General features: G+C 43.7%; 1 protein-coding gene across 4 annotated transcripts in view; it reads right to left on the bottom strand.

The window, feature by feature from the left end:
• Positions 1 to 765: 765 nt before the first annotated feature.
• The window catches only part of IQCK (IQ motif containing K), a 129,085-nt gene continuing 117,648 nt past the window's right edge, over positions 766 to 12,202 (bottom strand). For 3 of the 4 annotated variants that reach the window (XR_003123963.3, XR_003123962.3, XM_025416371.3), the window contains one exon: positions 766 to 1,857. Coding sequence is in view for 2 of the 4 variants with exons in the window: in XM_025416371.3 (XP_025272156.1) it covers positions 1,802 to 1,857 (56 nt within the window). In the remaining 2 variants the exon portion in view is untranslated. Of the gene's footprint in view, positions 1,858 to 4,856; positions 4,932 to 12,202 lie in introns of all 4 variants that reach the window. The other variant, XM_049110924.1, reaches the window with a different exon arrangement.

Genomic DNA, 12,202 nt, shown 5'->3' on the forward strand with positions numbered 1-12,202 from the left:
CATAAAGATGGAACCAGCTTTGAGCCGTGGGAAACCTCACTTTAATGAGATATCCTCCCCCCCTCCACTCTCTCTTTTTAAATCTCTGATACGTTATTGTGCTTCTGGGTTTTGTCTTATTTTGGCTTTAAAGTTGAGAGTGGGCTGGATGCCCTCCCAATGGGGCCAAGGTGGGGAGTGAGGGCAGAGAGCAGAGAATGGGTATTTACTAATGACTCCACCTGAAGGGTACAAAGGGACCTCTTTGCCAAGAGACTGTGGCCGCCAGCTGCCCTCACGGAGCAAACTTTAAATAACAAAATCAAACGGCACCTCTGTTTAAGATTTGTTTATGTCAACAACACTTGTTGAGGGAAAATGACCTGGAAGGAGAGCATCTGTGATCAAAATACCTAATTGTTAAGCACAAGTCTTTCTGTGTCCGGTTATTAAAATCACTTTGGGACTATAACAGCCACTCCTGTCCCCTCCTTTTAATAGAAAGTTAATAGAAATTTAATAGAAAGTTTAGTAGAAATTCTATCCTGAATTTCTCTACTGGATAGGGGGGAATGGGGAGTGAGGGAACCAGCTCGGAGAACTGACAAAGTGGGAAAATCTGGGGATCCCGTGCTTTTAGCACAGAGTCTGTCAGGGGCCCACTGAACGCGTGTAAACTTGGGATGGTCTTCTAGGTTGGCCAATGCTGAGTTAAACCCCAAACTGAAAGGGAGCGTTGTGGCTTTTATAATCCAATGATGCAATGATTATACCAGCTTACAAGAGTTCTCAGCAGGTGCTTTTTATTAATTGATGAAGAGCTAAAGCTCGTTTTTGATAGATAATATATATTTATTAAATGTATTAATGTGTGTTTTATAATGTACCTTTATTCTCCCCTGGCTGACTGTTGCATACTTATTAAAAAAATCGTTAAAGAAATTTCAAGACAATCAATGTGTACCATAAATGACTGTATATAAATATTACAAATTTAAAGGTTGTAAAGCATGGGCAGATAGGTTTTATTTTCAAAATGCTGTTCTTAACACAAAAATAAAGGCTTTACTATTTACTTAAGATGTGTGGTAGCTTGTCAAAACAACCCAGCGTAACTACTTGGCTTTTGGATCTGCCTGGAGGCTAAGTCTGTGGCATTTTGAACGGGATAGCCCTGGTTAACAGCAAACCACAGAACAAATGAGGGTAATAAGTTAGCTTTTCCATCAAATGGGGGGCTTTCCATAATACTTTGGGGACTTGACAACCAAAGTCCTTTGTCTGTTATTGTTGTCTGGGCTTAAGTGTCTCAACTTGTTGGATTTGCAATCAGAAATCAGAGTTAAGAGTCCATCTCCTTTGGAAATGGTCGTAGCCAATATGCCTTTTTTATGAAAAGAATACTCACCAGATAAAACCCACTGCAGAAGTTTGGGACTTAAATTTAAGTATCCATCTTTCCAAAGGCAGCCAGAGATGGGAAACTGGTACCTAAATTAGCACTTCACCATCTCTTGGAACTAGAGCTCACTGTACATTGTAATGACACTTAGTGTAGAAGAATATTCCTGAAGTACTGAAGAAATAATACTGGATAAAAGAATAAAATCTGGAGATAATGCAGGAAGTAAGATGAGTGCTCTCCTGTGATAAATTATACGCACTAAAGCATGTTTGCCACAAATCCTATCTCGTGTAGAAAAAATTCCATATTCACAGGCACCAAATCTATCCTTTAAAAAATCAAGAGAGGAAGCATAATTTGTACATTTTCCTCATGTAGGGTCATGGAAGCTCCAATTGGGAAAGGTCCCACCGGTGGTTAAGATGGTGGAGTCTTAGGTACAACCTCCTCCTCATCCTCCATTTTGCATTTCACTGCAAAAAATGAAAGAGAAAGTCAGGATAGCTTTACATACCTAGACAGACTTTTTGAATGCAGCAAACTTCAATGTGTGGTGATCCATGACACCAAAACCCACTGAGCACCACTATGGCCCTGGTATCACGGATCTACTGGGGAAGAACACAAGGCCATTGTGCTCCAAGGACAGAATCTAAAGTTTCAAAAACACATCCTGTTCCTGGCCATCGTTTATTCCCCCCAGTTTTATTGAAAAATAATTGCCATACAGCCCTGGATAAGTTATGGCATAGGGCGGGATGGTTTGATTTACGTATATGGTGAAATGGTTACTACAATAGGTTCAGCCAACACCCATCTTCCCATACAGATACAGTAAAAAGAAAAGGAAAAAAAAAATTATTGTGATGAGAACTTTTGGGATCTACTCTTAACAACTTTCCTATATATCACACAGCAGTGTTAGCTGTAGTCATCATGTGTACGTTATATCCCTAGGTCTGATGTATCCTGTAACTATAAGTTTATGTCCCTGGTAACAAGAAGTCAGATCTCTTTTCCTGTGAGTTTGGGTTTGGTTTGGTTTTAGATTCCACACATAAATGAGATCATACAGTATTTGTCTTTCTCTACCTGACTTATTTCACTTAGCATAATGCCTTCAAAGTCCATCACAGCCTTTTTAGTTTAGTTCAGCAGTAGGTCAAAAGTATGCTTTGCAGGGTGGGGGAACTGAAGAAAGGAAGTTTTTACTGAAGATGATGACAGATTCCAGGCTCTTGACTCAGCCCAGTCTGTCACCACTCACCTTGCTCCCCCCGCCACCCAAAATTAAAAACTCAGGATAACACGAGGGTGAATACAAGGTCAGAAGAGAACCTTTCCTAGTCTTTCATGGTCTGGAAAAGAATGTGATCTGGGGGATTTCCTGCACCAGCCAAACAGGAAAGTTAGCAGAACACAGGATAGCACAACTTGTAAGGGAAATTGTTCCAAAAGGTAAAAGCCACCCCCCACCCTCTGGAAAAATAGGGGAAACCAGGTGTGTGTGTGTGGGGGGGGGTCCTTTTAGAAAGACCCTCAAAAAAAAAAAAAGAAAGACCCTTTCGTGGTTTTTTTTGTTTTGTTTTGTTAAGATTTTGTTTACTTGAGAGAGCGCACACACACAATCCAGGGGGGTGAGACCAAGAAGGAGAGAATAGAGGATCTCATGCAGACTTCATGCTAAGCACAGAGACCAATGTAGGGCTTGATCTCAGGACCTTGAGATCATGACCTGAGCCGAAATCAAGAGTTGGTCCCTTAACCGACTGAGCCACCCAGGTGCCCCAAGAAAGACCCTCTCATTTTTAGGAAGTTTTTGCTTCTAATGTCCAAGTGCTTATCCTGGACATTAATGCCTAAGGCATCTTCTGAGTAAGGTCTCAGGCTCAGGTTACACGAGGAGAGCAGTGTTCTATCAGAAAGGGTGTTGGGGCTTGTTATCATGTAGGACAGATGTTTGGATCTCACAAGGCCCAAGCACGGAGTGAGATGTGGACGCCATCATGTGCAACACAGTTGTTTCCTGTTGGAAGTGGCCTGAAAGCTTTCAGCAGCCCAGGCTAGCACAGCAGTCTTCAAGCTGGGGCTACAGAAAGACTTTCTAAGGGTACTTGGTCATGGTTTATTCAAAGAAAGTCACTCTCCAAATCCACCGTTTCCATGCGTGGACTTGCAGTTGATGGGTTTATAGTGATCCCTTTTCCCACCTCTCCCTGTCCTGGCATTGCCAAGCGTGTAAAAAATCCCCAGGTGCCAGACCAGGAGCCAATGTGTCCCCTAGAATCTCCTTTCTACGTTTAATAACTGTCAAAATTTATAATGTGTTTATTTGGTTTTGTGAACTACTAATGAATATATTAATAACTCAAACCAGAAAAAAAATATTTCTAAGATTTAGAACCTGTATTGCCTGGGAATTTTAAAGAATTGTTTTGAGTGTATATACTTTTTTTGTTCCATATACATATGGAAGCTCCATGGGTAACCACTGTGAATACCCTGCATGTGTCTAGGCCCTACTGATGACAAGGATCCTTCACAGCCAAGGATGCTCTACACCTCTGTAGGTGTTTTCCCCATATCCTGCTGATCCATTATGTGATCTGGATGTGAATGTTTAGCAACTGAGTGGGGATGGCAGATTCCTGACTTGTAGCATTTGCTAATTTCCACAGGCGATTGTAAGCTACCAGCCTGACCCCATAACACAGAGCTGGGAGGAGGTCTGCTCCACCTGATGGAACGGCTGCTCTGGGTCCCTATAGGGAGGTATGCAGGGAAACCTCAGGAGCAAGATGGTGCTCTAGGCATGGTGAGGGAGAGTAGCAATGTTTGCATCCCTGGGAACCTGTTGGAAATGCAAATCCACAGTTCCACCCCAGACCCACAGAATCAGAAACAGTGGAGCCCAGCAATTCTTAATGAGCCCCCCAGGTGATACTGTTGGATATAAGTTAAAGTTTGATCTACTGCTGCTGATTCTCTGCCCTGGCTGTGTTTAAGAATCACCTGGGCTGGGATCCCTGGGTGGCTCAGCAGTTAAGCATCTGCCTTTGGCCCAGGGCGTGATCCTGGAGTTCAGAGGATCAAGTCCCACATCGGACTCCCTGTATGCAGTCTACCTATGTCTCTGCCCCCCTCTCTCTGTCTCTCATAAATAAATAAAGTCTTTAAAAAAAAATCATCTGGGCCATTTCTGAAGCCTGTTAGTGCCTGGGTCTCACCTCAGACTTTCTGATGTAATTGGTCTGAAGCCCGGGTATTTATTCAAAGTTCCCATATGTTGCTACTATTCAGCCAGGGTTAAGAAACCCAGACTGAGGTTGGAGTCCCTCTAAGAAAACATGACCATAAAGGCCCTCAGAGCAATTCAGAAGAGCCTAGAATTCCCCTCCATGTCACAGAATTTAAGCAGTTTGAATGACCTCTCTGGCCTACAGCTGGCAGACAGGCGCTAGAGGCTACTCACCGCCAAAGAGAGAAGGACGGTTGGCTGCTGGGAAGAGTTCTCAGCCCTTGAATTTCTGTTGTTCCCCAGCCCTCCCTGAAAGAAGAATTCAACTGCTCACCTTTGTCCCAGTATTTTAACCAATTCCTGCCCATGCCTTGATAACCTGTCTTAGCCACCCCTACACTTGGGACTTCGCCTGGGGAAAAAACCCTTATTATGTCTTTCAGATTATTCCGATTATAACACAAAAATCTTGAGAAAGGAGAGCGGAAAAAGATGCTAGGACTGCTCCTCCAGATTGAAAGGTCAAAATACTATCTAGAGTTGATGGGCTGGAAATAAAGCTGGACATGGAGCCTCATAATGGAATCACCTGGAGAGCTTTGAACCTCTAAGTGCCCAACCTGACCCTGGTCAATCAGGTCAGCATCTCTGGGGGTGGGGACTGTCCACTGGTGCAACCACATTGGAAAGGCGGCTTTATCAAGTGAAACTGAGTTTGCATGCTCCCTGCAATGCAGCAATTGCACTCCTGTATCCATCCCCTGGGGAAACCCTTGCACACATGTTCTGGGAGACAAGGATTAAGACGTTTGTGATAGTAGAAAGCTGCAAACAGCCCAAATGTCTATCAACAGCTGACTGGATGAATAAATCGTGGTCTACTTGAAAAGTGAGTATATAGCAGTGAACATGGGTAAACCTCAGCTACACCTGTCGACTTAGATTAGCTCACCAGTGTTGAAGGAAAGATGCAAGGCACAGAGTAATATATATAGTGCAATTCTATTTACAGCAAATCTAAATACTGAGGAGTGCCTATAGAAGAGCTCTAAAGAAAGGCAAGAGAACAGGGGCACCTGGCTGCTCAGTCAGTAGAGTGTCAACTCTTGATCTCAGGGTTGTAAGTTCAAGCCCCATGTTGGGTGGAGAGATTACTTAAAAATAAAATCTTTAAAAAAAAAAAAAGGAAGCAAACAATTAGCACAAAAGTCAGGGTAAGTGGCTTCACTGGGGAAAGAAGAGGTTGAAAGGTGTTGACAGTATTCTCCTTCCTTAACTGGAATGGTAGTTATATGTGAGTGTTTGCCTTGCTGTTTATTACTTTATAGTCAGTGTTCTATGAATATTTCCTCCACCTCAACTCCCCCCCCCAAATAAAACAGGTAAAAAGAAATAAATATGGTAGTATATTACTTGAAATTACAAAGTCAACTAATAAAGGAAAAGAAAAGAACAATTTTTTTTTTAAAGATTTTACTTATCTATTCATGACAGACACACACACACAGAGAGAGAGAGAGAGAGGCAGAGACACAGGCAGAGGAAGAAGCAGGCTCCATGCAGGGAGCCCGACTCCATCCTGGGTCTCCCAAGATTAGGCCGAAGGCGGCGCTAAACCGCTAGGCCACTGGGGCTGCCCTAGAAAAGAACAATTTAACTGTTTGGAGGAGGGTGGAGATGGGGTATGAACTAGTGAACTCGTCCTCATCTGTCGCAGCAAGAAATCAGTAGATAATGTCTAAAAGCATATCTAACGTATCTAAAATCTTAATTAACCAGAGAGAAACAGCCAAGAGTTCAAAGTGATTGCTATAGCAGAGGGTGACACAAAGGCGATGCTCAGCGTGTCCTTCTGTCCAGCCGGTACAGCAGATGGGGACACGTTCCAAGCCCCCCAGTAGATGCTCAAAACCATAGATAAGGCAGGGGAGGGGTACTGTGTTTTTAACCATGGGAATCACGTGCAGGGACTCCTTTGCTGTTTCTGTAAGACACAAATTCAAGTGTCCCCTTTGTGGGTTGCTTCCTGGTCTTGGCAGGACAGACTTGCACAGCTACGTCCACCAGGTAGGTCAAAGGGGGGCGATGGGGCGGAGGCAGGTAGCAATGGCTGATTAGAAGAACCTGGTTGCCATTTCAGTGTAGAGACCTCATCGTGGTTGGCCTCCAACACCAACAGACGGATTCTCCGTGCCCCTGCACCGTCCTTGTCCCCTCAGCAGGCTGGTGCACCGCCAGTTCCGGAAGGGCTGGAGGGTGGAAACTCCCAGAGACGTGAGCCAGCCCTTCAGCTTCAATTAAAGGCAGTGTGACAAGAAAGGCTCTGCATACTAATGAGACTTGCTTCCGCGGTTTCCTCCTCTTGGTCACCCTCCTCTCCTGTTCCAGTCAGTGACAAGCCTGAGAACTCCCGACAGTTGGGAGAAACTGCCTAAGGCTTGAGACACAGGACATTGGTGGACCACAGGGTCATCCAGCCTCTCCTTCGGGTTGCCCAGATGTGGCCTCAGCATAAAGGATCCCCTGGGGTGGATCCCTGGGCTGCTCCAGACTTTTAGAATCAGATCTCCAGCAGCAGATCCTGGGCATCAGGATCCCCCACCTCTGTGCTTTGAGTGATCCTTTTGATGTGACAAGTTTGGGAAGAGCCCTGTGTCACTCAGCCAGCACTCAGCACCTGTCTCCTGGGGGCCCAGGTGTGAGATGGTGCTGGGAGGAGCCAACAAGACCAGGCCTGCAAAGTGCTTGCCACTGAGTCTGATCCAGAGTCAGACACTCAGTAAATATTACCTACTATTATTTTTTGGGCATAGTCTCTGATCTCAAGGAGCTCGCATTCTAGAGGGGGAAGCAGAAAAATAAACAGGGAATTATAAGAACCAAGAAGTGTGCCCACACTGTTAGGAGAAGTTCCTGCAGTAAATGCCCACCCGTCAAACAGCTCTGTACACCTAACAGTACTGTGTCCTGTGTTACAAAGAGGAGCCTGGTTCACACTCTCAAGTCAGCAATATACTTAAACCTTAAAGTATAAATTTGTTATCCAATTAGCACCCAGTTTCTAGGATCCCAGGTAAGTAATACAAGCAAGCACTTCTGTGGCACTGACTGAGCCCTTTACACACATGAAGTGACAGTGAAGTAAGTGCTGTGATTTCCCCCAGTGTGACAGACCAGAAGACTGAGGCACACAGGTTATGCAGCTTGCCCATCACACAGTGGGCTATCTGCCTCCTGCATTCATGCCCTTAACCCCTGCGAGGTCATGGTCTCACAGTGTCTCTCACCCGGTAGATGAAGATTTCCGTACTCAAAGATACCATAAAAAGGCATGCAGACAAAGGTGTTTGGGGCTACATCATTTACCACAAAAACAGCTTGGGAACAACGATCAGGGAATGATTAGGTATCTGATAATTTATAAACTTGGTAAAACATGTGAAGCCATTAAAAATGGGATGCTTTGGGGGATCCCTGGGTGGCGCAGTGGTTTGGCGCCTGCCTTTGGCCCAGGGCGCGATCCTGGAGACCCGGGATCGAATCCCACGTCGGGCTCCTGGTGCATGGAGCCTGCTTCTCTCTCTGCCTGTATCTCTGCCTCTCTCTCTCTGTGTGTGATTATCATAAATAAATAAATAATTTTAAAAAATATTTTTAAAAAAAGGAAAAAAAATAAAAATGGGATGCTTTTGCAAAGTTTGAAGGAATAGGGAGAAATATCAAGCAGAATATAGTGAGGCACATTTCCTGTAAATTTTGACCATGCAAATTTAAAATTGCTCAACATCAAAAGTTAACAGCTGTCTCCAACAGGGACACCAAGGCTCTGTCTGTTGGTTTTGGAAGCCAACCATGATGATGTTTCTAAAGGTAAAGTGGAAACCAGTTTCTTTCATTCACTCAACTCTACCCCCTTCCCTCCTAACTTTAAAAAAAAAAAACATTCTGGAGAATAAATGACTCCTGTTTTACACTTATTCCAGGTTGAGGCCTTCCATAGTACATCCTCAAAAAAAAATTTTTTTAAAGATTTATTTATCTATTTGAGAAAGAGAGAGTATGCATGTGTGTATGCACAAGTGGGGGGAGGGGCAGAGGGAGAGAATCTTCAAGAAGACTCTGCTGAGCACAAAGCTCCATCCCATGAGATCATGACCTGAGCCAAAACCAAGAGTCAGAGACTCAACTGACTGAGCTACCCAGGGACCACCATAGTACATCCTTAAATGTGACTGCCTTTTACAAAATCACATTCATTTCCCTCAAAAATCATGTCTATTACCTCAACTAAGTGATGGTTCAGCATCTCAACTATGTTTAAAAAAAAAAAAAAAAAAAACACCTAAACATACAAAAAAATGATTGAAAGGAAATGGGTGAATTTCCGCTTTCCAAAATGTCTACAACATATGTGTACTGCTATACAATTGGGAAAAACTTTCTTTCTAGAAGAATTATCAGAAAATATACCAGAGGGGAGAGAAAAAAATTACTGTCAAAAGAATGAATACCTATACAATAGTACTACAATCAGAGCTCAAAGATGGAGAAAGGCAGAAAGGATAAGAAATGGTGCCAAATGGCCAATAGTAAGCTGCAGGAGTCTGGGAGGAGGGGCCAGACCCAGCACTGGGAGACCCTGAGAGATCCACCCGAAGGTGAAGTCACCTTGGTAGAGGTGAGCATTGTCAAAATTTTAATGAAATGTACACTAGGAAGTTTCTGACTAGAAACTTGCTAAAAAAATAATGTTTTCCCAAAAAAAAAAAAAAAAAAATGTTTTCCCTTCTGTTTACTTGGTCACAGTAGTGTAGACTTCAAAGTCAAGTAGACCCAGTCTTCAAATCTTGGCTCTGCCATTTCAGAGCTGGGTGACAACCATCTCCAGCCTAATTTCATTTGAACTTCAAGTATAATAATCTCAACCTCACAGAGTCTTTATACAGATTAAAGAGGATAATGTACTTATTTATTTTTATTTGAGAGAGAGCGAGAGCATGTGTGTGAGCATGGGAGGGGAGGGGCAGAAGGAGAGGGAGAGAGCGTCTCAAGCAGACTCCATGCTCAACGTAGAGCCCCACACAAGGCTCAATCTCATGCTTGTGAGATCACTGCCTGAACTGAAACCAAGAATCTGACACCTAACCAATTTTGCCACCCAGGTGCCCTGAGGGGATAATGTATGTATACATGTATTTATGTATGTATGTATGTATGTATGTATTTCTTATTTGAAAGAGAGAGAGAGGGGATCCCTGGGTGGCTCAGTGGTTTAGCACCTGCCTTTGGCCCGGGGCATGATCCTGGAGTCCCGGGATCAAGTCCCGCGTCGGGCTCCCAGCTTGGAGCCTGCTTCTCCCTCTGCCTGTGTCTCTGCCTCTCTCTCTCTCTCTCTATCATGAATAAATAAATAAATAAATAAATAAATAAATAAATAAATAAATAAATAAATAAATAAATCTTTAAAGAGAGAGAGAGAGAGAGAGAGAGATGGTAAGAGTGGGGTTAGGTGCAGAAAGAGGAGAGAGAAAAGAAGACTCCCTATTGAGCAAGGAGCCCAATGTTGGACTGATCCCAGGACCCTGAGATCATAACCTGAGCTTCTGAAGGCAGCCGCTTAACCGACTGAGCCAACCAGGCGCCCAGGGGACAATGTATTTAAAATGCCTGGTGCAGGACTGACACATAATGGATACTCAACTAATGTGACTTCTTTTCTCCCACATGGACTGTAGAAATATAAGTTGAAACACCGTTAGAGAGTTCACTTAGCATTTTTAAAAATTCATAGTATGTCACTCATCTGCAAGTTATTTCTCTTGCAAGCTTGCCATCAAACACAGTTAAGAACTTGAAAGTAAGCAGAAACCAGCCTAGATGCTCTGTATGCCCCAAACTCTGCTATATTGGTCGTAGGAGAGCCTCTGCAGCCTCTCTCAGAACATGCATGCTCATTCTTTAAACCTCCTACTGACAAACTGAGCTATCAGACATCCCAAGAGTATAACTGTGTTTAGGAATGCAACGGGGTGTCCCAATGGCTGATGATCACATAAGACCGTGTGCAACATTGTTAGTCGTCATGGAAATTAAGGGCCTGATGAGACAGCTAGTACACACCCACCCACCCATCAGGATAGTTACAATGGAAGAGACTCACCAAACCAAGTGTTAGCAAGGATGCAGAGCACCTGGAAAGCTCAGGCACTGCTAGTGCGAACAGGAAATGGCGCAACCACTTTAGAAAATGACTTGGCAGTAATCATCTAAAATTAAATACTGTGTATACTCCCAGACCCATCAATTCCACTCCTGGGAGTCTGTGACTGAAGTATTTCAGGACAGAAAACATACAAGGATATACAAGGACATTCATAATAGCAGTGTATTTCATAATAGCCAAAAACTGGGTACAGCTCAAGTGTTCATCAGTAAAGTAAATGGACATACAAAATGTAATAATATTCACATGAAAGACTACTACACATCAGTGAACCAGAGCAAACTACTGTTATCCTCAACAATCTGGCTGAATCTTCCAGACATTATAGTCAGCAAAAGAAGCCAGGCACAAGGAAGTTCATCCTGTGTTTTCTACTTATTTGAGAATAACCAGAACTACACTATGGTTTTAGGAATCCATGTAGAGTTTGCCTTGGGGTTGGGGGCTACTGACTGGGTGGGGGCATGAGAGAACCAGCAGAGGTGCTGGACATGGTTTATCTTGATCCAGGTGGTGGTTATGCTGGGGTATACATACACAGAGGTTCACGTAGGACTAGTATATCTTACTGCCTGTAAGTTTTATTTCAACAACAAAGTAAAATAAAGTAAAAGTAAAATACAATAAAATAAATTGGGAAATGGGGAGGAAAAGAACAGATACAAAGATCTGAGGACCTTTGGGGCACCTGGATGGCTCAGTTGGTTAAGTGGCTGCCTTCACCTCAGGTCATGATCCCAGGTCCTGGGATCAAGCCACACATCAGGCTCCCTGCTTGATGGGCAGCCTGTTTCTCCCTTTCCACTGCTTGTACATGAGCTCTCTCTCTCTCTCTCTAAAATAAATAAATAAAACCTTTTAAAAAATCTGAGGACCTTTTAATTCAGATCTAGGGTCAAAGTCTTAGGTGGTTCAGCAGTTCCTACGGGCACCACACATCTGCAACAGAATATTACCAATATCACAAAATTAATCAAGAAACTTGCATTAACTGACTACTGGACATTATGTTAATTTATCATCTCATTCAATCCCCCCAGACACTCTGGGAGGTAGATGCTGTTATTATTTCCATTTTACTGATGAGAAAACTAAGACTCAGAGACGCTAAGCAACTTGCCCAAGGTCCCAGAGCTAAGTAAATGGCCATGCCAAGGGATCCCTGGGTGGCGCAGCGGAGATCCCTGGGTGGCGCAGTGGTTTAGCGCCTGCCTTTGGCCCAGGGCGCGATCCTGGAGACCCGGGATCGAATCCCACGCCAGGCTCCTGGTGCATGGAGTCTGCTTCTCCCTCTGCCTATGTCTCTGCCTCTCTCTCTCTCTGTGTGACTATCATAAATAAATTTTAAAAAAAAAAT

Source organism: Canis lupus, chromosome 6 (genome assembly GCF_003254725.2).
Source record: "Canis lupus dingo isolate Sandy chromosome 6, ASM325472v2, whole genome shotgun sequence".
NCBI lineage: Eukaryota > Metazoa > Chordata > Mammalia > Carnivora > Canidae > Canis > Canis lupus.